Source organism: Lepeophtheirus salmonis, chromosome 5, assembly GCF_016086655.4.
Source record: "Lepeophtheirus salmonis chromosome 5, UVic_Lsal_1.4, whole genome shotgun sequence".
Taxonomy (NCBI): domain Eukaryota; kingdom Metazoa; phylum Arthropoda; class Copepoda; order Siphonostomatoida; family Caligidae; genus Lepeophtheirus; species Lepeophtheirus salmonis.
The window spans coordinates 43334507-43361161 of NC_052135.2; the positions used below are offsets into that span (position 1 = coordinate 43334507).

General features: G+C 31.6%; 3 protein-coding genes and 1 non-coding gene across 4 annotated transcripts; 1 reads left to right on the top strand and 3 right to left on the bottom strand.

Annotated features, from left to right (window-relative positions):
• The first annotated feature begins 320 nt into the window (after positions 1-320).
• On the top strand, positions 321-2322 carry LOC121118232 (uncharacterized). Its single transcript, XR_011780246.1, has 2 exons — positions 321-537; positions 597-2322. It is a non-coding gene; the product is annotated as an uncharacterized protein (transcript).
• Positions 2323-4050: 1728 nt separating this feature from the next.
• On the bottom strand, positions 4051-7084 carry PDCD-5 (programmed cell death 5). Its single transcript, XM_040713004.2, has 3 exons — positions 5666-7084; positions 5481-5589; positions 4051-4513 (listed from the first exon to the last, which is right to left on the bottom strand). Exons 1-3 carry the CDS (start codon positions 5726-5728, stop codon positions 4311-4313), a joined length of 375 nt encoding a protein of 124 aa, XP_040568938.1. The 5' UTR covers positions 5729-7084; the 3' UTR covers positions 4051-4310.
• A 6582-nt stretch (positions 7085-13666) lies between these two features.
• LOC121117902 (uncharacterized) lies at positions 13667-18819 on the bottom strand. The gene is made up of 4 exons (XM_040712427.1): positions 18710-18819; positions 18539-18624; positions 17642-17687; positions 13667-15576 (listed from the first exon to the last, which is right to left on the bottom strand). The coding sequence occupies exons 2-4, from the start codon at positions 18609-18611 to the stop codon at positions 13866-13868; spliced, it is 1830 nt and encodes a 609-aa protein (XP_040568361.1). The 5' UTR covers positions 18612-18624; positions 18710-18819; the 3' UTR covers positions 13667-13865.
• Positions 15745-17635, bottom strand: LOC139905471 (uncharacterized). The gene is made up of 2 exons (XM_071888694.1): positions 16357-17635; positions 15745-16297 (listed from the first exon to the last, which is right to left on the bottom strand). Exons 1-2 carry the CDS (start codon positions 17404-17406, stop codon positions 16292-16294), a joined length of 1056 nt encoding a protein of 351 aa, XP_071744795.1. The 5' UTR covers positions 17407-17635; the 3' UTR covers positions 15745-16291.
• Positions 18820-26655: the final 7836 nt, after the last annotated feature.

A 26655-nucleotide genomic window follows, 5' to 3' on the forward strand; every position in this document is an offset into this window, starting at 1 on the left:
TAATCATGGAAGTCAAGATATCTGGAATAAAGACAGGTAAATTTAATTTTCTCATATGAGTCAATTTTTCTTTTATGTGTCCTTAATACCTAGTAAATAAAAGTAAAATATGAGCTAAATATATTGTGCTGGCTCATATTTTTATTATGAATTTTAATAATTTTATAAGTAAGTGTTTATTTCAAAAGAATGACCAACGAAAAATGTAAGTAAATACAAATTATGCACTAAGCACCGTAAGCGTATAAACTAAATTATATTAAAGAAGAAGGAGTATGACTCAAGTGGAAAAAAGGGGAAAAATGACGTCGATAGACTTCAGCCATGTATCTAGTATTACATAGAATAATCATAGCCACTGCCTTTTTTTCCTTTAAGAGGGGAATGAAAAGAAGAAGAGAATAAATAATATTCCCCCGCCATCAGTTTGTTATGTTGCAGCTTACTGAGGGTGACTATCGATATGTAAATATTTGAGGAAAATTCTGTTTCTTCACAGCTTGTTTGTGGCTTCTTCGCTTAGTCAAAAAAACAAAGGTAATTCATAATAATCAATTATCAACAACTTATATTATCTTATAAAGTTTTATTTTTAGTGCGTCCAATTTGATCCAAAATGCCCAACAATTGCTGCATACCTCATTGCAAGTCACGCTATAAAGGCTATCTAAAAAGATATGGTGTCACACTGCATGTCTTTCCAAAAGATGCATCTATTAAAGATGCCTGGCTTCATGCAGTCTCTTCACAAATGAAAGGAGAATACGAACCCTCAATTTATTCAAGAGTGTGTTCTTTGCATTTTGATGATCAGAGCTTTGTAAATGAGTCTTCAGATGAACGAAGAAAATATCGACAAACATCATCCAAACAATTAGTACGAAGATACCTGAAAAGAAATGCAGTACCGAACATTATCCCTAAAAAGGAACCCTTAAAAATAAATAGTTCAAATGATAATCTAGTATCATTAAGGTTAGGACTGGAACAACTAAAACAGGAAAATGCATCAGTTGAGGAAAATAATATTTCAAATGATACTTCAGTATCATCTAGGACAGGCATGGAACAATTAAAACAAGAAAATGCACCGGTTGATGAATATAATATTTCAGATGATACTTCAGTATCATCAAGGATAGGGCCTGAAAAAATAAAACAGGAAATCGAACCGGTTCTTGAACATAACTCTTCAGATGATGCTTCGGTATCATCAAAGATAGAGACAGAAAAAATAAAACAGGAAATCGAACCGGTTCTTGAACATAACTCTTCAGATGATGCTTCGGTATCATCAATGATAGGGCCAGAAGAAATAAAACAGGAAGACGCACCAATTGATGAACATAACCTTTCAGATGATACTTCGGAATCATCAATAATGGGACAGAAGAAATAAAACAGGAAAACGCACCGGTTGATGAAGATAGAATAGATTCATATGACGAGTTAATAGTGAAACTAAGTTCCGAATGTCTACCTCCAAATGTTATTCTTAAAAAATTAGATGATCGCCTACTTTTTTACAGCCTTTCTTATGATCGTGGACCGGTCCAACCCTACTTTACTGTTATCGTTAAGTTGGATTTATCTTTTGAACTTTACTCGAAAGACATTTTTATTGACAATAACGCTGTGAATCATCTTACTTCTAATAAAATTAAAAGTGTTTCATCCTTATTGAAAGTTCTAGCATATATGAACTCTTTCAAATCACTTGAATTAGAAAAGTCCGTCAATGAGGCCATAAACACTCTAAAAGTTGTCATAGATAAACAACATGCCACAAATCAACAAAAATTAACAAGAAAAAAACTAAACTTTATCATCCAACAACTAGAAATCCTTGAAGTTAAGCCTAGTAGGAGACGCTATACTCCCGAATTACTTGCAACTGCAATGATATGGAACAATATTAGTCCTGTTCTATATAAGAAACTACAAGAAGATCAAGTCCTGACCCTCCCACCCCAAAAACATCTCTCAAAACTGGCTAAATCATTTATCAAGGGAATAGGATTATCTACGAATAAAAAAAATGATCTGAAAACACGATTAAATACGCTTTCTATTGCTGAACAAAAAATCGTTTTTGTTTCCGTAAGAAAAATTTTAGAGGCTGAAAAATAAAGTTAAGCAACTTTAATTGGCCTAATTCAACTTTTGTTCCTCTAAATTTTTGTTTCAAATGTTACATTTTTATCATTGTTCAATATTATTTATTTTCTATATATTGAATTTCCAGTTTTGATTTTAGAAATCCAACCTAACTATATTTCCAGTATCTATAAAACAAAAATAAAGACATGTCATAAAAACTAATTTTTTTTGTTTCTTTCTATAAAAAGCTGTCAATTATTTTTGTTTCTAAGTTATCATTTATTAAAACTATACACAAATGAAATGTTTTAGGTTGTATTCGACACAAATACTGTGGCAATTGCGTAATTAAACTTTGAAGCTAAGGCTAGGATAAAATCAATGGATACGTACTTTAAATAATCGATATATTATTTAGACATTAGCGGTTCATAAGTAAATTTAATTTTTATTCGGTAAGTAACATTCTTATCTTTAATATAGACGATGAAGAAAAAATGGCTAGGGGAAAAAATGAGTTTTCCTTATTTCAACATTTCTTACCCTTCATGAGGCCATTTCAAAAAATTCCGTGGTCATTTAAGATCTCTAGAATTCCATAGCTACAGTATACACAAACTTGTAGAAGTTTCATTTTCTTAGTTCTTGAGAAAAATTGAACAAAAACAAACCAATGGTAGTTACTCGTGATATGTCGATTACTAATCTACAAAATTGTAAATAAAAATATTCAAAACATCACCAAGATACTCTAAGTATCTTGAACATCACATACAGATACATCAGTGAATCTAACCAGGGCTGGCCTTACGCTACTGCGACCGCAATGACCCCGCACTTCTTTTAGTCACTTCATTGAAAAAGTCAAAATCTACTTTATTAAAAATCAACAAATGAAATATGGGAACAATTTATTAAAAATGGTCCTATCTAAGGAATAAAATAAAACATATATATATGAAGTCCCCCGTAATAGCCATGTCAACCTTGAGTCTAGTCGAGGATTAGTCTTGTAACTAGTACACACAACCCCCTCCTGACTGAAAAATTGTTGCCAAAATTTGTAGAACTTTACTGAAAGTTCATAAATCTTATTATGGGGTCGAAGTAACTGTTCAGATACGCAACGTTATGTGAGGAGTATAAATCATATCAAAACACACTTCATATGATGCAATAAGTGTCCACCAGTATTTCTTAATATAATTATCATAAAATGCAAACAATGCATCATGGAAGCCATAATAACAAGATGTCAAGTAATATAAGTATGTATGACGGGGTAAATCTAGAGCAAACAAGAAAAAAAATTAAATGGGAGAGCTATAAGCGAGGAATGTACATCACCATCATAGAAGGTGTTGTTATTAATTCTATAACATAATAGAAAATTCGAGGGGTTCACAATTTAGGGACAACTCTTCCAATGGGAAATTTACCCCCATAAAATTAAACAACTTCAAATATTATTTGAAGTTTTCTAGAATTTTATAATTATGTGAAGTAAATTTATCCCTTCTTCAAATTTGGAAGATTTGAAAAACTGTCCTGCCAAGTTTCTAAGGCACTACTTCTGAGATATTTGGAGTTTATACTATGAAATAAAAGACGGTTTCAGTACTATAAAAAAAATGGGATGTCATTTAAAGATTCATAGGTAGTACTGTGTCAGTCCTTATGTAGTGCCGTCCAGTTCAGTCCTAAAAACTTAGGTCCTAGATGACGTCACTCAACTTTATTATTATTTTTTTTTAAATTATTTTTTGTACTAACAGCCTCGAGGACAAGGTCCTAAGACTAAATTGAATAAATGAGGACTGCCAAAACACTATTCATAGCCCATGGGAGACTACTATCCTGAAAAGCTGAAAATTATATTAATTTGCTTATATTATTAAATCTAATAAAAATTCACATTGAAACGAGACTTAAGGATAAAATCCTCAGTAATTAGGCAAAAAAAGAAATTTATTATATCAATATTAATTACAAGAATTTGAGAAACAAAGTATGGTAATGATTTAAAAAAATGATGCAAAGTCTAGCCATCAATTAAGGTTCTGAATTTTTAGAAAAAAAATTGGACTAATCACAAAATCCATTTTAATTTATACAAGTGTTAATTGTATTGGAATAAATTTTATTTAGTACAAATCCCAGTATGAATTCCATTAATTTATTACAATAAGAGGAAGTTTTTAGGAAGTGTTTTAGTCCTCATCACTATCAAGTGCAGCACGTCGACGATCAAACTTAACTTTTGTCTCAACAGTAGAACCAGAAAACCTCTGTAAAAGACCAATAAGGTCATTTTCACTTAATTTTCCAGCAATTTTACCAGTTCGTGCCATCTGGATGATAGCAGATTCTATGCGTTGTCCCTTTTCAGGTTTGGCCAAAGACAGAGTATTCACTAAAAAATATATACAAATTTGAAATTATAAGTATATGACATAATTGATTCCGCAATAAACACTGTACGTCTTTTAATGACCCGTTATCATAATTATTCAATGAAATATGTATATGTCCATTAAGAATAGAAACATTATCTTTTTTGAGGTAATAAATATTCAGCTCCATTAAAATTTTAATATATATTTTATATAGTATTTAGGACTGTAATAACCTTTTTCCCAGGCTATTACGAGTCTGTGTTCTAAATTGGCTATACTAATGTTCTCCTCAACGTTACAAATGATATCCCAAGATAATAATTTCTCTAGCCATATATCATTTGGGACTAAATATGGATGACAGCAAAAACGGTATTTATTTTTATAAAGAATTATTTTGTTGTATTATATGATAATACGTCCTGAGTAGCTTAGACAAATAGTTATATTGAGATTGTCTACTTTCCACAGAATCGTCCATGCAGTTCTGAATTCATATTTGAGAGACTGATTTTTTATAGAGTTTTCTGTATTATGAGTTATAATTTATAGTTTTGTATTGGTATAACTGAAAATCAGGGGCCCATACAGCGTATTAACTAGAGGCTCTCCCATAAAAAAAATATTAGTATATTTATGAAATTATTGATAGTTTGTTTTTGCGGTGTCGGGTTGAAAATATGCGGGGGGGGCAGTCAATAAGTAGTTATATATGTCCATATAAGGGAATTTGGGTAGGAATTGTAATTGGATTTTTTTAATAAAGGGACGTTTCTTCATTTTTTATTAAATTAAATTCTTTTTTTGAAACGAAATTCGGGTTATTCACACCTTTTTTAAAGAAAATAAGTGTTATGATTCTTCTAATTTTACTAAAATGATAGGACAGTAAATAAACATTTAAATATTAAATGCTAGGGCCTTTGTTTGGGTCAACCTGTATCAATATGAATTATTATGAGTGATTTGAGTAAATAAATTTACGTCTAGCTCGGGCTTCTTGACTAAGAACTTGAGATAAAACGGAGTTTTTCATGTCCTCCATAGCATTTTGCTGCTCTTGTGCTTTTTTGGCTCCATCCTGGCTGGAACCCTATTAAGTTAATTACATATTAATTATAATCTATGTAGAAGATCAGTAAATTTATATAATTATAAATAGAACTTACAGATTGAGCCTGCATTTCAGCCATCCTCTTGGCACGGATTGCAGCCAATTCATCATCTTCCATGGTTGATAAATCGTAGTTTCTCGAAGGTACGAAACGGGTGTTAAGCTGAGAAAACTTTTATTTTTAGCTATTCTTTTGAAGAATAGTAATAGACTAAGCAAATAACTATTACGGTTCGAAGAGGATTTACTCATAAAAAGCTTTCTCAAAATAATCTCAGTTAATAATAAACAAATAATAATCAAAGAAGGGTTTATCACATAAAGACATGAGGCTCATAATTAATACAATATCATTATAAAATGAGATGTAAATCGTAGTGTAAATAGTGGAAAGAGGCTTGAAATAAAGTAAGTTATCCCTACAAATGTTTACGAAAATAAAATAAATGCCGCAACCTCTCGCAACTATGACGTACTTGGACTTTCAAATTCTAATAATACTAGGACTGATAAAAATCTTTTCTTAGTCTCAGAATAATATATAAAATAGTTATTTATTAATAATTATTATGGAAGCAGGATGGGTGTGACCCAACTAAGTTGGCACGCTTCTCAATAACTGAAACAGTGTCTGCTGCTAATTCAGTCCAATGATAATAATTATTAGCTTATGCTACAAATTTTTTCAATGACAAATGTAAATTATTAAGTTCCTCTGGTTAGCTTGATCCGGGAAATAATTTCTGCTTAAATAATAGGATTTTATTGCTTCATTTATTTACTCAGGAATCTATTCATCAACTAAAGTTCTGATAAAAACTATTCTATTGATAGAAGTACATCTAATATCAACTTGAAGATAAATTGATCTAATTTATCGGTATTTTAAAAGTCAAGTGTTTACCTGAAAATTATTGCATATTTGGCAGAGCCATAGTTTGGCCTTGTCAGAATACTGCTTATCTTAGAGAATACATTTTTGATTTGCCTGTACAAAGTCGAGGAGCAATAAATAAGATAGATGAACAAAAAAAAAACACGGACGAAAATACGAACGATTAAATGAACGCCGTTCATTGACTTTAATTTGGGGGAACTTCTTCTTCTACTAACAGAATTTACCTGGTTAATTCAGTTAAAAGGGTGAATTCATGGAGGCCACGTAGTCAGCGGCCTCTATCAAGTTATTACTTATTGAGTAATACTAATTTTCAAAGCTCATAACCTACTTAAAAGGTCGGTAAGAGTAAACTCTTTTACAAATATTGATTACTTGGTCTTCGTTTCGCTACTTTACTTACAGCTTTGTACTTCAAAGAACCTCACGACTTCAAAGAAAATCAATACCACTCATCTGTATTCACTAGTATGTCAAAGAAGAGGCATCCGTGGTTTTTTTGTTTGTGATGATGGATAATAGTTGCTCAGAAATTTCATATATAATTTATTTTGTTTAATGATTCACTTAAACTTTATTGTATCACGCAACCTTTCCCCCAAAAATAAACAGAAAAAAGCCTAAAATCAATTGGAAGTTTGCCCATTCCTCCTAACCATGAAAATATTAGCCTTTAATTGTTTAGGATTGTTCACAGCTTAACATGAGAAAATTCGAATTCAACCCAATCAACGCTGAGAACACTGATTAAGGGAAGATAAATATTGACAGATGACAAGAACATACGATATTTTTTCTGTTAGCACTGTTCCAAAGCTATAAGCCTAGCGGCGAAAAGGGGGGATGACAGGGGAGGGGGGCTTTAGCTACCTCCAATATATATATATATATTTGAAGATTCAAGTTAAAAATTAGTAAATAAACTCACAAGAACAAATTAATTTAGCCTCCAAAAAATAAAAAAAACTGTAATGTCCCGAAAGAAACTTTTTCCCCCGCCAAGTGCGTTGAATATGTCTTTAGAAGACCATATGCAGACCCCATGAATTCTCCCTTTTAATTGAATTAACATCGTAAAGTGTACATCTTCCAAAGGGAAGAAAAGGTTGCGTATGGACAAGGACTGCTTGCTTATGGCATATGGAAAAATGATATAGTGACGTCATTTGTAGTGTTATAAAAAGGGACATCTTATGTGAGAAAAACTATCAGTACCACCATGAATCTACTCAAGCTAACAAAAGCGTTTCGCCACTTTGTTTTAAAGCTTTAGCCTCATACCATCTTATTTACTGCAGTTTATAGTTCCGACTCGAATGTCCCTGATTAGAATGATGGATGAGTTAATACAAATTTATAGAATACACGCTGTTGATATTGTTTAATCAATATTTTCTAAATGTAGATTTTTATAACTTGTAGTTTGTACATAGCTATGTATAATAATTATACAAAAGAATGTCGTCGAGTGAAAAGAAAAAAGTGCCCAAGGATAAGAGCAAAGGTAAAGGAAGACAAAACATTGGGGGATTGTTTGAAGATTCATCTAAGGTAGCAAGTAAAACAGTGGATATCCTGGATGAGGCAGCGATAGAAAACGCCTACAACATTTGTCACAATGTCCAAGATTTATTATTCTTTCGAGGATTTTATTGGGAAGGCCAATGTAAAAAAGGGAAAGGAAAAGGTCGCAAAAAGAAAGGGAAGAAGTGAACTCAAGTGTATAGAGGCTGTTAGTTTTTTTGTTTATTAGAAAATGTTGAAAATTTGATCAATTATATTATATATATAAATCTATTTCATTGTTAAGTACACTAGTCTATATCTTTATTTACCTTGAGTCCTTGATCCCAATGTTAATGCCAATGCTGATTTTGGAGTGGAAGAGGTTTTACAAACAAATGTCTAACCAAGGGTTGGTTATTTTCCAAATATTTAACGTCCCTCCACACTTGATGATATAAATTAGATGCCCGAGAAGGGTATTCTTCTAAAATATAAAAATGGTTATAAAAAAAAACAAGTAATCTGAAAAAATTTCAGAAAATTTCACAAAAAAATGCTGCTGACTTACGATAAAACCAGCTCTAGCTTTGCATTATTAAGAATAATTTTATTATAAATTATGAATTGTACAAGTATATATTCAAGATTAACTTGTAATTGCACAAATAAAAAACCTCTGTAAATATTTCTTCCATTAAGTCTCGCATATTCTAAAACCACTAGTTAATTAGAGATTTTATTCTTACTTTAAGAAATCACTATCCACTAGGGCAAGCTTATCGACTGACAGTCCAAGGTCCTTCTAAGTGTTGTAATTGGACCTTAGGTTTTTTTACTTTCATGATTAAGGTAACCCCGAGGGATAGAGACACCAAAAAAATGTTCCCTATAAAAAAGTCCCTTCAAATAGGTGTAGATAGAGTGCCACCTACAATCTTCGCAAGGACGCTAAATTGTCTAAGGCCGGCCCTGTTCAGGATTTTATGTAATACAAAATAAACAGAGAAACACTCATTTTGTAGACTTGAATTCAAGCCAAAAAAATGAATTTTCCTTTCAGCGCAGAATCCAAAACTAATCTTTGTATTTCTTTCAGCCATCTGAATTCTGAAATATCTGGGATTATAGTAATTTGGACTTAGTATCGCTCAGAGTCATTTTTTTACCTTTAAAAATCCCTAAATTAAAAGTACGATTAATAAAACTGATGTCATAGTGTTTTATGATTAAAATGTGCTTTTATTGATTTTGTATCCTGTTGTGAACTCAATAAATTTCCATTTTTAGGCTGAAAAATGACATTCTTCCGCAGACCCTTATAACTTATTCAAAATAAATAGTGATGAGGAATATCATATCAACGATAATAGTCCCAAATTATTATCATCTCAGATATTTCAGAATTCAGACGACTGAGAGAAAACTGAGATCAGTTTTGGATTGCGCTCAAAGATAAATTCGATTATTGTTTTCAATTCATTTGTACAAAATCCCCCACCTAAGCGTTCCCCTGTGTTATACATACATTGGAGCTTGTTTAACCAGACAATAATTCATAGTAGTTGAGTAGACATTAGTGTTGAGACTCGGTCCAGCATCGATTTTTTTTTTTCGGTTCGGTCTTAACTGATTTTTCTAGACAGATTTGGACCGATTTTTCGGCTAATCCGCTGTCTCAGACCTTGGACCGATGTTTTTTCGGTCTCACTTTGTAGACCGATTTTGATTCGGTCTCACCTTATGGATCGATTTTTTTTTCGGTCTCACCTTATGTACCGATTTTTTTCAGTTTCATACATTATAAGAAGCCAATTTTTTTTTCTAGATCAACTGTCATTCATTTTTTTCCAAAAAATCTCAAAAGTACACAATAAGTTCTAGAAAAAATACTTTATACATATAAAAAGCGCCGGTAGGATCAAAATTAATCTGAGCTATCTCTGTTTAAATTTTGTATAGCTTCATTGTATTGAAAAAAAAAAATATGATGTCATGTTATAAACAATTTATCTCTAAAATCGGTCTAGACCGATTTTTTCAGGACCGAATTAGACTGAATTTTTCGTTTGGACCGATTTAGGCAGAACTTTTCCTTTGGACCAATCTAGACCGAATTTTTATATGAGACCGGTCCACACCGAACTTTTTTGTTAGACCGAACAAATTTGATCCAACAAAAAATATTACGGTCTCAGACCGGTCTAGGATTTCCAGACCAAAACCCAACACTAGTAGACATGTACTATTTTGATTTTCAAATATAAGATATCTGGCCCGATTAGTCTAGACTTTAGAACGAAAAAAGGAGATGACCAGATAAAAAATACGGTTGATCATCCTAATCACTTTATTAAACTTAATATATATGTATTCTCAGGTACCTCAATATTTTCTATGTGGGTTTTGTTCAGAACCACCTTTGCCTGACATATTTTGTTCTCCAAACCAGGATTTTTTTGAATTGGGACAAATAGAAAAAAAAATTGACCATGACTCATCTCGATAACTACATCATCACTCGTTTTTATATGGATAATAAGTTAATAAGGAATTTCGAAATTCACTTATTTCCATATTACATATTGAGATCAGATTTTTTTTGCTAACTTCAAAACAATTTGTAACTACTTTTGTAATTGGTTCCACTACTGTTTAAAACAGTCCGTGCTACAAACCAACATGTAATTAAGTTGTTTTTTTTTGCTTCAAAAACTATCAAGAGTCAACATGCCACCCCCAAATCCCCTGCTACTCTTTGACTTCAATAATTAATTTACCACTGAATACTAATCCGATTAACTCAATTTAATTATTAAATTTAGCAGAAAGAAATATATTTGCAAAAAATATAAAGAGGTTTAAAAATTTAAGATGATACTTGAGTTTCAAAAGAAAATGAATGAAAAAAATACTCCGAGGTTGTAAATTCAGAAAATGATTTACAATAGATTGTGTGTAATCACCACTCTTAAAAAATCGTAGCTAATGCAATTCTAATACATAGATGGGTATTCCACAAAAGTGCTGGAACACATATTGTACAAATTTGCTTCAATTTGAAGAACGCCAAGTAGCCTGTACATATACATCAATATCTAGAGTAATTGGTTCCACGGATATACCCGACTGTTTGAAACAGTCTCTGCTACGAACTCACATATAAGTAAATTGTGAATTCCATTGAAAAGGTCTTGGAATGAAACTATACCAATAATAGATATAATGGTTAATCCTGGAGAGATCGATTCTGGACTAAACTGTTGTCTAATCAGTGTTGTCTGGAGTTCTCAAACATTGGAGCGGCAAAACATATTTCCCTCTTGTTGAAAAAGAAAAGAGGAAAGTAAAATTTTTCTTTTATAAAATTTAAATTATTGGAGGGGCAAATGCTCCCCACTTCCAACGGCCGTGCCAACTATGACAACCTATGAATGATAATTAATTTGAAACCTCTAAGTTCAACATGTCATGTTTAATTTTTTTATTTATGTTTATCAAACTAAAAAAGTACAACCTGTATTTGATTCATAAACTTTTCAACCATCATAAATTGACAAACTATAATTTAAATTGGTTTACCATTACACATAATGTATATACAACTTTCAAATATCAGATGTTTAAAATGCTACCTCATAAAAGTATAACAAAATATTCAGCTTTAGAATAGAATGTTTTTACAATTGCGGATCTCCCCTCCCCCTTCATAAAAACAGAATATGCACATTACTTAAGGCGGAAGTTAAAATTTCGCAATTGATGTGAGCATTTTTTGAAAATATGTACCTTTAGTGTCTCTTATCATTACATTTAAATAGGTAGAGTTATAAAAAATATGACTTAGTGGAATGTCATCAGTGCATCACCAGAAGATGGGCTCCTGTAGTCTGTAGTCAACTGAGCTTATTGAATTTTGGCTTCTTTGCAGAAAATTTAATATTTGATGGATTTTTCTAGAAAGTTTAATATTTGATGGATTTTTCTAGAAAGTTTAATATTTGATGGATTTTTCTAGAAAGTTTAATATTTGAAATTTAATTTAGTTATTCAATTTTTTTTCCTAAAAATTTAATTTTTAGTTAAAAGCTGAGGATTTTTAAAATTTATTTCCACAAAATTCTTTTTTTTTTAATGAATAGCTGTGAATATTTGAAATTTTTCTCCAAAAAGTGTAATATTTGACCAGAAGGTTTTTTCAAGTTGGGAGGGGGGCAAATGATATAATAGTGACGTCATCAGGGGCACAGGGGCGCCTGCAGGGTTTTTTTTTTGTGGGGAAGGGAGCAGGGCTGGGCCTTTTTGCTCTTTTGACAATTTGGACTGCAAAGTTTTTTGTTATTTTTTTACAAATGCCAAATTTGACAAAAAAAAAAAAATTTCGAGCGACAAAAAACTTTTTTTTTAAATTTTAGAATACAAATATTTATAAAGAGTCGAAACTTGAACAAATAACATTAAAAAAAAAAAAAAAAAAAAAAAAAATTGATTTTTTTTCTCTCGAAAATTTAAAAAATTTTAGACAAGAGAATTCTGAAAATTCTGAAAAAATGGGGGATATAGACCCTTGGTCCCTATGGTTCCGGTGACACTGTTTGAGTCTCACAAGAACTTATAATTCTCCAACAAATCATCAGTGTTACTCTCCGTCATTCATGACTCAAGTCCTTTATTCTAATATGTTCCTTACTGAAGAACTAAAGAATAATGGTAACAAGCTTGCAAAATAGAATAAAAACACTGTTGAAATTGCCAGCTATAAAATTTTAAGACAGTTATTTTTTTACAGCTCCACAAATAGCTTATTTTTGTACGTACAGACATGGGAACTTGGACTGGAGTCCATATTTTCACGCAAAAGGCACAAGAATATCACATTTCCAATTAATCTCATGCTTTCACGCCACAAATTACATTTCATATGCATCATCAATCAAAATAGTTCAAAATATGTATCTGTTTTTAAATCCCAATATTTCAAAAGGAAGACACCTGCAACCATCGTAGAGGCCTAGAAGCAAATCACAAGTGCAGGTTAATGCTTAATCTGAATTAAATTATTTTTTTTTTGATTCATACATTATTCCCCATTTAGCAAAGAATAGTGGGGACTTAATTGAGATCCCGATTAATTAACGCCATTGTACATCACGTAGTACGATTCAAAATATCACGCCGAACACGACGTTAACCCACTTACACAATAGTTTTGATTGTATATTGTTGTCAATTGTTGATGAGTCTACATTTTTTCCCTAATCAGTGCTCTGAACCTTGAATAGTTGAGCCATTACTTGTTAAGGTGTGAACAATTCCCAGCAAATATTAAACAATAATTTCACCCTTGAGAATAATTGGCTAGCTACCAACTGATTTGGATTTATCTTAGGAGGAAAAGTTGCAGTATACAATAAAGTTAACGACGTTAGAGTTCATATCAAAACTTGACAGTTTTGAATAACTAATTTATTCTGAACTCAAGAAAAACCTTAATACTATGGGCGTTGTGCACTATATAATAATTAATATAGACAAAAAATAGATAAAAATATTCAAGGAATATTACTTTTGAGGGAGGACTTGAGACTCGATTTGGACTTGCCGTTGTAGAAGGAGTTTTTCCTGCTTCTGGTTTTTTATTATACTAAATCCAACTCATTTTTCAAACTTTTCTTTATTACCAGTCATGAAACATAGGTATAATTACACAATATAAACAATTTATTGCAACACTATGCTAAAATCTACATGAAAAAACCCCTTTCTAAAATTTGCAATACATTTTTGGCCTTGTTGATTGTAAAAAAAAAATATTATTATATTTATATTAAGTTCCTACAGCCTATATTCAATTCTAAGATTTGATATACATCGTTTTCTTCATATAAAACTGTTTGTCTGGCTTCACACTCTTTGATGTCTTACTGTGTCTACCAGATTTTTTTAAATAGTTCTTCTTCAGTTCCTTTTCCTTTTTCAACTTGAGCCTTGCCTCCTTGTTCTTCCAGTATTTTAATATATAGGGCTCCTTGTCCAATGGATAAGAGTTCAAGGTACTTTGAATTTCTTCGTCAACAGTATCTCTCCGTCTTCGTTTCTTACCTAAGAAGGAGGTGGACCAAATTGGAGTAGAGGCTGCGGCTAAAAATACACTTCCCGTGAAAATGTTGTTGCCCACATTTGACAAAGAGCTTGATATATAATTAGTAAGTCTTCCAAGAACACCTGGGTCAGGGGTAGTCGTTGTGGTTGTTGGAGGTGGAATAAAAACAGTCGTGCGTCTGGTAGTTCGCCTAGTTGTTGTTGTGGTCGTTGTTGTTGTTGTTGTCGTTGTGGTAGTTGTTGTGGTAGTTGTCGTCGTTGTGGTAGTTGTCGTCGTTGTGGTGGTAGTAGTTGTTGTTGTTGTCGTAGTGGCTGTAGTCGTTGGAGCAGTAATGACGGTTTTTTTGATAATTTTAAATCCATTTAATCGATTTATACTTCCTCCGGGAAACTTTTTAATTTTTAAAGTATTCTTTAGAACAGCATTCTCCAAATTGGTTTCCTTTTCCCCATCTTTAACCATTTCTTTGTCGTCCTTTATCATATCGCCTTCCTCTTTAATAAATCCCTCAGGTAATGAGACTTCTTCCACCATTTCAGATTCCTTCATTATTTCTTTTTCTTCTTCTCCTCCATTCATTGGCATTACCTCTGTTACAATCGTTTGTTCTTTAACCTCAATAGGCTCCTCCTTCACCATCTCTTTTTCAATAACTTCACTGTCTTCTAAATCATCAAAAAAACTATCTAATCCAACGTTCAATGTAGCATCGTCTAAAATCTCCCCAATGCTATTTATTTTCTCAACTGATGATCCAGGCAATTTTTCATTATTTTTTTCATCTCCAGACATTTTTTCCTTAGTCATCATGTCATCACTCATTGTAGCATCAGAATCCATGGAGTCCTTAGTATCCATGGAGTCCTTAGTATCCATGGAGTCCTTTGTATCCATAGAGTCCTTAGAATCCATTGAGTCCTTATTATCCAAAAACTCCTTAGAATCTATTGAGTCCTTAGAATCCATGGACTCCTTTGAATCAGTTGAGTCTGTAGTATCTGTGGAGTCCTTAGAATCCATGGAATCCTTAGAATCCATTGAGTCCTTAGAATCCATTGAGTCCTTAGAATCCATGGAATCCTTAGAATCCATTGAGTCCTTAGTCGACATTTCCTTATTCACAATATCCTTAGTGGCCTCGATTTCGGATGTTTCTAATACTTCAGGAACAGACTCTTCACTCATTTTAGAGGATTCGACCATCTTTTCCATATCGTCGTCCTTTTCTGTCTTTTCATGATTAGCCTCCACTTTTATGGAATCATCCTTATTGTGATCCATCATATGTTTTTCAATATCATTTCCATTGACAGTAACCAATTTATCAGTAATCATTTCATCATTTAAGACAATCTTATTCAGGATGCCTTTAATTTGATCCACGACATTGTTTTCATCTTGACTCTTTCCCTGTAAAACTGTTTTAACAAATAGTTTGAGAGGTTTCTCATCATCTTCAGCCCTATAAATGAAATTAATAAGAATATGAAAAAAAAAAATTAATTTTGTTTGATAAAAAAAATGATTAAATGATCCAATTTGAGTTTAGGCAATTTGTCTGTCTGTCTTTCTGTCATGAGTATTTTTGTTAATTCAATGTCTTGGTAAGTAAAATGATGTGAACAGAATGTGTAAGTAAAATTTTATTACAAACTTTCTCAAATTAAATTTGAAATAAATAAGTAAATTTCTACATTAGAATAATTCGAATATTTATATATAACCTATTGATTTTTTTGATTTTTTTTTTAACTTTGATCCAAATTTGAAAAGATTCTATGTAAATAACTTCCTAATATCATATAAATTTTTAAGAGTTTCTATGAGATAAATTTGAGACTAAAAATTTGAAAGGACTATTTTTGGGACGAGTTGAATACATCGGTTTTGCTGTGGATGAAAGTGTCTGACTGGTTAAAAGAGACGTTATATTCTTTTTGAATGGTTGAAAAGAAGCTGCTGTTGAGTCAGTTATACTTCCTATGGCATTATAGAGCTCTAATAATTGTCGGTTATTAAGTGCATGTGATTCTTTAACCTCCTTTGACTTCTCGTGTAAATTTTGTACGATTTCTGATATAGTATCACTTTGAAACTTTTGAGCATCTCCCAACTTTTCACGAAACAATATGTTTGGTTTTTCTAATATTGGCACAATAATAGCTGGACTACTCTTTCTATTCCTGTAAAAATATAATATGTCCTTCGCAGTTAACCAATCCGAATCGTTATTTATATTTACAAGATCCAGATCTTGAGTAGGTGTGATTCGAGCTCTTCTATCAATAATTTCATCCGTAATATTCTCTGGATTTGACACATAAAAAGCTGGACTATACTTCAGAGTCTCACTATTTCTCTTTCGTAAGATATCTGATAAAATGGATTTGAAAAGTGTGGAGTTACTTCTCATGAGATCATCGATTCTTTTTCTCGTAAACAAGTCATTGTCCACAATCAAAAACTTTTGAAATCTTTGTTTAAGTGAGTGAATTATGGCCTCATTTAACTTAATCCCATCCTTTCTTTGTCTGGCAATTTGTTGAGATAATTCCCAGTATGGAGAAATACCAGCTGAACGCTTTGTTTTAGATGCACTCAATAAGGGAGCCCAATATGGACTTGGTCCGGGCTTTATTTGAGTAAAAAAATTGGCCAATGAAAGTGGAGTGTTATCGTTTAAAGCTCTACGTGGAAAAGGTCCATTTAAGTCAACTGAAGAAGAATTTCTTCTACTTTGACTTGGAGTGGATCGAAGAATGGTCTCCAGTAACGAATCCGGTTTCTCGTGATTTAATCTATCTTTCAAGAGTCTTGATAACATATTGCCCTCGGATAAATTTTTTGGTTCATCTACTTCCTTTGGTGGAGTTTGTTTGTTTTTGGATTGGGATGGATTCATGACATATATATTAAAGTTGAAGACATTGATTACGGGTGCAAGGGAAGAACTTGAATTTTGTACTATCACTCTTTTTTCTTCGAAAATTTGACTAGCTAAAGCAGATATATTTTGAGGCATGATTTCCTGACTTCTATTGAGGATATATTGAAGATTCATATCAGAGTTATTAATCCCTTCTTTCGACATTTCTTTTGAATTAGGAGTATAGTTTTGAGAAGAGTGATTGACAATGTCTCCAGTAACTTTTTCAATAAGATCTTTCAGATCAAGACCAGCAATTTGTGACAAGTTATAAGCATCCCCAAAAGTATTTTTTTTACTAAAAAATGCTTCATTTAAGAAAGGTGCTTCTTTATTTGAGGCTGACAGTCCTTTTGGTTCCATCATTGTTTTTTCCAGTAAATGCCCATTGTCATTAAAATCATCTGTGAAGCTGGATAACTCATCTAATAAACTTTCTAGACTAGGTTCATCGTCGTTGTGTAGTTTGTCGTCATTAAGATTTGTAAGACTAATTTTTGTCTTATTATTATTGACTTTTAAAAGATCATAAAGAAGTGCCTCGTCTGGATTAGGTTTCAAATAACTCAACAATGGATCATTCCGTGAATGTAAATCATACCTTATTTGTTCCGCTAATTGACTTTGTCTCCCGGATACGGCGAAGCCTGCATAGAATAGATAATAAAACCAAATAAATACTTAATCCAACTCTATAAATATTCACATAATTGCATGCAAATTATTACTTTTGTGTTTTAGTATATTATTATTTAACATCCTGTTTACTTTCAATTTCATTTTCTCTGCCAGAGTTAATTAGAAACATTTTTTTAGTAAATAACTTTGAACAATATTTTTATGTCTATGACTTGAGTAGTTATATAATATTAAATTAAAGTATGTGGAACCACAAAATGCACTAAGGAAAAAGAAGAAGAAAGTTTGGTATTTCAAATATTTAGTATGAAAGTTGACATTCAACAAAGTGAATTAAATATGGGTTAAAGCTACTCCAATCCAGGTCAAAAAATAAAAAAATAATTAAAGTGAGGGATTTACTATTTTTTGCTTCGTTGATTCTCATGAATAAGAAAAATAGTATATTTATATTCAACAAAAAATTATGCCAAATCAAGTATAAATAAGTACGGAGATATATTTAATATAAAATAGTTATTTCTGCTCTATAAGACGAAATTATTTTATTATTATTATTTGTAAAAACAGTAACTAAAAGATTGAGAAATTTTAAATCTATATACATATTTATATATAAACGAAGACGTATTATTACTCAATAAAAAGAAAAAAATGCATAGAACGGCTTTTTTTTTTCTGCTTATCATTTGCGAATAGATAGTTATGCACATTGAATATAACTGAATAGCCAAAAGTAATTTTTGAAAAACTCATAAAAGAGAAATTTATATTTTTAAATTAGCTACAAATTCCCATAGTGATTCATAAGAAAGAGAAAATAGAAAACGATTAATAATCATAAAGTGGATGGGGTTACCTGTTGCATGTTGAATCAAAGCAATTAGACATAGGGCAGGAATCAAGCTATGAATTTGATATATTCTCTTCATAACGAATATTGCACTAAAAAAATATATGGAACAGAAAATATTTATTTATTCTATGATATTATCTTTTGAAAAGATATCAATCATTAGAGCAATTATACCTCGGGTCTGTTGAATAGAAATTGAATATGTATCTATGGTCTGGTATTATTCACTTTAACGGTTGATTTGAAACTAAGTGGACTTCTTGAAGAAAAAATAAGTTATTGCATTTTCTCCTTAGATCCATGTTTTCTTCTCTTTCCTTCAACAGAGATCCCTACGCTTCCCTCCTTGGAGTTTTTTTTACTCGCGCGTAAAGTAAGGTTTTGAATTTGGGCACCAAAAATATGTTTTCTATGTATATTATTCATATATGATATTACTATACCTTACCTCACAGAAAATTAAGGATATTTATAACAGCTTCCATTTTTTAACTCCAATAATAGCCTTTTTTTAAATAGGGTTGAAATATTATCTTCTGACATAGTCGTACCTTTATTTCCAGCCATATGCAAATATCTAAAAGATTTATGCCCCTTCAAGACAAAAACAAGCAAGAAAGGTCTTTCTCAAACTTGAGTCTAGATTATGCTCATTGACGAATTATTATCAATTTTTATTAATAAATTATCCGGATAAATTTCTTGAGGGTCATCGCAAATTGCACTTAAAGTAACAAAATCTCCTCCCCTAATTAAACCCTGATACACATTTTATTTGAAAGGCCATATCGGGGTATAATTGGGTCTCATAAATTAAATGAAGTTTTTACAACACAGTGAACAGTCTGAAGTATTTTATTTCATACCAAAAAATTTAAATATGACGCCTAAACTTGAACGAAATATGCACATAAATATTGGGCTGTATATTTTTACCAATGTGATGTATTCATTATTCTCAAATTTTTCGACTTTTAAGAGTATATTTTAGGCGATTTCGAGTAATTTTCAGAAAATTTTGGGCTGTTGCAAAGTCGAGTTTTTTCCCTTCAAGTAATACACGGTTTCAAACTATTGAGTGCCTTTTCTTCAAAATGAACAAACAACTCATTTGTGCCTAGAGGCTGGAAAAGTCCTACATCAATTAAAATGATGTATCATCTTAAGTTACCTGTAAATTAATGACTTGACCTTAATCTTCATGTAGGACTTTCCAACATAATATTATGTACATAGATGATAATAGCTAGTGTAACCAATGCAATTCCTCATAAACAAATTATATAATAATTTCTTTGCCCCAAAGAATCAAGGACTCTTTAATCCACGGTCTAAATATCGGGTTCTTAACATTGCTGAAGCTACTGAACACAATCAGTTTCATATGAACATTAAACGAAACCTTTGTTATTAGTCAATCATATGAGATCATGTGGGCCTTGAACTCTCCCAACCCCCTGAGACTGACTCACAGAAATATTTGGGGTTTCGATCAACCCATGTTAAGTACTACTGATCAAAATCAATGGCAAAATATCCATTCTTTAGTCTAACTGCGTTTTTGGCTTGAAAGATTCTACTCTCGATCATTAAAAGTCTTGGTCTCATTCAGTGTTGTAACAACGAAAGGGCATTAAGAGTCGTGCCCAACTAAAGTTATACTTGTGCCCCAAAGTAGAATATAAGCATATTTGAAATTTTCTTTTAATAAAACAACTAAATTTTTGACTGCATTCTAAATTATAGTCCTTAACAATCCTTTTCAAATGTGCCCTCAAATTTTGGGCTTAAAAAACTTCAAGAACAAATAAGTAATAAACTAATCTTAAGCTATTACACCCGCAAAAAAATTCTAGTCACAACCCTGGCCCCTCCTAGAATTTAGAGTATCACTCTTTGTAATAAGGGTTGTTTACAGGACTGGTCTCATTGCTTATACAAAAACCAAAGCCACAATTTTTAAAATATTATTAATTTTTTCCTGATCTCGACTATCCTGGCTTGGTTTGTTTTGATCTTGAATAAGGTGTTTTGAAATACAGCACTAAATATGTATCCGAAACTCAAGTTCAAGAGCCCAAAATGATAACAACCTCGAAAAAAATAAATGTAATTTGTTTAAAATAGTCACTTCTTAAAGATTATAACTTCATTTTCTCACATCATGAGTGAATAAATTCATTTTCTGAGACATTATTTTCTTGTTTCATAAAATATATGATATTGGTTATAAAAATCTTTCAATAGTGGACAAATGCTTCATTGAGTATATTTAAATGTGTATTTAAAAATCGATAGATTGCGACAATGAGCCACTCCTTTGTTGGATCGTATTTGAAGATCTCACTTACGATATATAGCTATTGATCCTACATAGTTAATTAGCGAATGAACTATCCATTCTATGAACTAATATTACTCAGATTTGGATCCGTTCACACTTTTTCCCTTTAGCCCTTCTTAAAAAGAATCAGTTCAGGCATTCATTCGTTAATTTCTTTCCGTTGATTAATAGGTTACGTGGTTATTTACAGACTTAATCCATGAAGCCTTCTGTACCCCATAGTGTACAAAAAAATATTATTTGTCTTAAAACAATGGACAGACAATGATCGCATTGGGAATATAACTTATTCTTCAGTGAATCCTTTACTTTTGAACATGTGAACAGGAATTCGTTCATTCCCGTTCAAGCGCTCAAAAATGAACGGAGTGCATTAAGTTCCCTTATTTGCCGTTCAATCTCATTGACGATATGGTTATTGATAATAAATAAATAGTGAAAGAGTAAAATATCACTTCTATGGGAGTACTAATGGACATAATTTGTCTTAGTACTTTTTCTGTTGTTAAGCTGATGATATCTATAGTCTATCTTTCTCTCTCTTTTGATTGGTTGCCATGTTGATGTAACTGTACTCAACAATGTAAAAGTAAATAAAACAATAGTAAAAAATAGAAAATGTATATTATTTCTTTATTTTAAATGAAAACAGGGAATCCACTTTCCGTTTTTTATATTTTGTTATTATTGTAATTTCTTCAAACCAAAGGTTTCCTTCCTCAAATTTTCCTTTTCATTTCATTTTCTCTCTCTTTCTTTCTCATTCCTTTAACATAACACAATATTATTTACTAAGGAGGTTTGCGGGCACCATTATTTTCTTCTTCTTTCATGTTGTATATGTACATACATATATATTATTTTTTTAAATACTCGTTGTCCATAGTAGGTCAATGAGACGACTGAAGGCAATTAGTCATAGACTGCATTCAAATCAGTCCCAATAATGGGCCCTTATAAATATAATATACCATATATTTGCAAATGTATGGATATAATTTATAGGTCCTTAGATGTAAGTTTTATGTGTCTACAAAACATTGGTATTTCAAGCTTCAAGTACCCCTAAAACGTAGATTTTTTTACCGTTTTAAAGAGAGGAATGGAAAAACCTGTTTTTCTTCTTCTTTTCCTAATGATTATTTAAAGGAATGAATAGGGTTTATTTAAATTTTATTTTTATAAATAAGGCTCGAGGTTTTTTTTTCAGTGAAATTCATGAGTGTCCTAAAAAAGGATTCATAATTTTATGTCTACTAATGATAATAGGCGGAGTTTGGAGGGACACAAGGGGCTAATCTTTTTAACTTCAATATTTGTTATATGAACAGGTATTATATATGTATAAGTGTATATTGTAAGGTGAACAGTCCTTTTCCGGACATCTCCTCTTTTTACATCGCATTTGGGGCGTACGGGAACTTTTTTTTATAAATTTATAAAATGTCGAGTCTTAAGTGGGAGAAACAATGCTTGTTGGAAATGACTTATGACAATAGACAGGGTTTGTAGAGGATCAAGAGAGCCAGTGTCCCTCGGATCCTCAAGATCAGTGGCGCCAGAACCATTGAAACTTCACTTTTGCAGAATTTTTATAGTTATCAGAAAAAGAAAAGATTCTTCCTGTACAAAAAAATTTTAAATATCACAATTATGAAAAAACAAAGAAAATCCTGTCGAAATGGTAAAAAAAAGAAGCCCAACGGCGCTGAACCTCCCAAAAAAAACAAAAAAAAAACACATACGAGCTCTGTTGATGACGTTATCATTATATAATTTGGCATCCTCAATTTCAAGTACATTCTGGCGCCGATATTTTCCTAAATGGATTCAATTATACTCAAAACCTGATTAAACATTCGTGTGGGCTCATAAAAGACGGAGAGAACCCTGATGATTTGTTGCGGAGTTAAAATTGTAAGTCCTTTTTGCACTCCAGTAGAATTGGCCATCAACATAACAGTAAATCTAGCAAATGTCCTTATTTATATCCTTTTTGCCTTCCTCCCTAGTCACAGCTGATTGTAGTTGATCTAACAAAAATTCATGAGCATTGTTCTTTCTCTACCCTTGTAGATACTTCAAATTGTCAATGTTACCATGTTGATTTTCGATTTTTTTTTAACACGCACATTCTACACTGGATTTTTTTATAGTTTTAGGTTTTCTAATATTTCGGGGTATTATAATATTGCATCCTCATTATTACTCTACGTTTTTATGTGCAAAATAACTCATGGTTACTTTATACTTTTATGTTTGCTCTTCAAAAATCAAATAATAATTATAACAGTTTGATAAAATTTAAGAAAAACCTGTTAAGGTTGTCAACTACATACTATCTTGCACGCTAGAAAAACCTTAGAGTTTTCAACTCGAGTCATAAATATATTACAAAAAAACTTAACTTTTTATTAAAAAATGTAAATGTAATTCGGTCCTTGTTCACTTTTGACGGCTTAGTTTAGATTTTTTCAAGCTTTTTAATAGGATATATCATTCTTTGTTCACAAAATTTCAGGGTTTAATAAGTTTACAGCATGATAATAATAAATGCATTGCTCAGAAAGTTCTTTTCAACCCAAAACCCACTTTTTATAAACAATTATCTGAGCCAAAAGAAGGAAATAACAGTTCTTTTCTTGCTAAGAGTTTATGAATGTTCGTTTTTGTATAAGCAGATGATTAACTGTCTTGTTTCCTACACATATTACTGTTTATATTTGCAATTTCTATTGTATTATTTGAAAACATCATATTTGCAAAAACAACAACGAAAATACAAAGAAAGAAATAAAAGTTGTTGTCGTCCTATTTTTATCAAATTTACATTTGGATAAAAGTGAAAATCATCATTAAGCAATCAAATTAATATCAACATCAACAAGGAACTACATTTTTTCCGTTTTCACTCTATCCAGAGCCAAAGAGACAATAACTTCCCTCATTGTATCTGGAGAATCAAAGAGAAAGCTCTCTCAGTCCCATTTTCCCCCTTCTTAAACTAACAGCATTTTCAGATTCAAATCAGGACATATAGAATGCAAATATAATTTTTTTTAAAAGTGATGTCATCCCGAAAACATAAATGTATGTATATGGCCCGTCAACAAAAAATCACCATACATATAATGCTTTTTCTCAATTTTGAGTCTATTTGCACTTACAATTATTAACTGATTATCGTCCTTTTCGATCCAAAAGTTATTCTGAGCAATATTTTGGAGTCGTCACAATTTGGACTTAAAGTGTTGCAATGAAAGAATTAGGTATTGATTTTTATGTATTTGAAAGGGGTCATATCAAGTCCAAACTAAGTTTCAAAAATAAAATGAAGGGCTTAAAGTTTTTGTCATATTGTCTTTTTCTGTTTGAAATTCCAGACAGCAAAACCAGAAGGTTGAAACCAATTATCGTAACCTTTAATAAAAAGAAACGAACTTTACTAAGCGATTCATAACCCGTCAAATCTAGATTTAAAATACGTTTATAGTTCACGTTCTCTCAGATTTAAAAAATCTGATTTTTTTTATATACTTCAGTTAAAAGTAGATCCAGATATGATCAACTTTACAACTAAAAAATAGCAGTTTCCTTTATTCAGATTTGACTGTATTATTGGAGTAATTGATATGGATAACGAGACAGATTTGTTCGCTTCCGTACAAGGTACTCCTGAAAGTAATAATACTTTTATGATTATGACCCGTGATACATTACATGACGATTGATGAGTATAAGAAGATGAGAAGCGATCCACTTCACCTCCGGCCTCATTATCAGCTAAAGATCGAATCTGAGTCTTTGTCTCACCTGATAATCGATAAGAGGCAAACGTACAACCTCCTCCACATAATAAGACCTTCCATCTCCTTTAAAGATCTTTCCAAGTGCTAATTGTTCGAATAACTCGGAAGAGTCAAGAAGGGGCAGTTCTTGATATAAGCGATTGGGGCGGCATTTCTTGAAAGGCGGCATGAACACCTGCAAAATAAAGTAATCATTATCAATCACACAGTTACTGAGCAGATTTCATAAGATATTATAATCAATGACGTTGCATCAAGGAAGGCAAGGAGAGTCAGCCTATTTCTGGCAATTTTGCTGTTAATGTGTTTGTTATTTAGCGTATTGTATGGTACTCGTGTAATGAGGGATGTTAGCAATTCAGCCAAATTTGTCTGTTATTTGAATTACATGTTATATTTATAATCTATATAGCTATTTTTTTGATTATTGGTATTTACTTGTATAATAGGTGTTACACTATGTGTTACTTGAATAAATAAGTTACTTTGATTTGGTGTGTCAATTTTACATTTGGAAGGGAGGGGGGATGTTGAAGTTGGGCCAGAGCGTGATATCATCTAGGAACGCCACTGGAGTTGAGATCTCTCTCCTCCTACTCCAAAAATATATAATCCTTATTATCAATGCTGTAAATCATGTGCGTTTATAAGCTCGCCCGTTAATTTATAATTGGTATTATAAAGAAAGGATTTTCTTTCCCTTGGCAGTTGCCATTATAATTTAATTCCTGAGTGGTGAACATCCTTTTCTAAATAGATTCAATTACATTCAAAACCTGACTGAATATTTGTGTGTGCTCATAAAAGACCCTGAGGATTTGTTGCGGAGTTATAATTGTAAGTCCTTGTTGGACTCAGAGTAGAATTGGGAATCGACATGGGAGTAATTCTAGCAAATGTCCTTGTTTGTATCCTTTTCACCTTCCTCCCTGGTCACAGCAGATTGTAGCTAATATAATCAAACGTCATGAGCATTATTCTTTCCCTCTTCCAAAACATTCTTCAAATTGTCAGGATTACCATGTTGATTTTCGGTTTCTTTTTTTAACATGCCCACTCTACACTGGATTTTCATCTTTGCATATTATTAAAGCTTACAATAATTGAATTTCAACTCTCCGCTTCCTTTGTCTTCAATTTAGAGAAAGAATGAGAAAATATGACGTACGTGCAAAATTTAAACCAAAGCTATACAAAGTATATAATTGACTGGAATATGTCGAAAAGTACTATATATACATACTGTATGTATATATATATATGATATGAGAAATTCTCACTTTCAGGATTTTTGTTCAAGCTTGTTTTTGTGTTAACCCACCATATATCTAGTGTTGTTTTAAGAACACTTTGGTTAAGACAAAGACAAGAAAAAGACAATGGGAAGCCGGGTTGTTATGCTTTTGGTCTTTACAATAACACAAAGGTTTTGAAAGCTTCATTCAACTTTGTTACTCTATATATTATTTATGATCGAATTAAGATAAAACCTAGAATTTGAGAGTTCAAACCCTTAAGTGAGCACTAGATCTTTAAAAATTGGTTTCTAATTTGTAGATCAAGAATGATCTCGAAAACTCCTTAACCAAGGTGAACCTATATATTGGTTCAATAAACTGCAAGATGATCATTTTGAGATGTATTATGATTTATAATAGAATAATATGTTATATTTTTTTCAATATATGCTGACCTACAATATATTATGATGGATAAAAAATTTGGTATTGAACTACTTATTTTTAATTGAGTGGTAGTTGAAAATATATTAACACAATATTGAGCAAATGAAAAAGGTGGGACAACACCCTATGCCTCTAACTTGAATCGATGACTGAACCAAGACTGAAACCGATAACACTTCTGAACTTTAACAGATTACAACCTTGCCCATAACTATAGAATAAAGCTAGAGTTGATATACTAATTTTTTCCGCTAAATGATTGTGACATTGGGATATATAAAA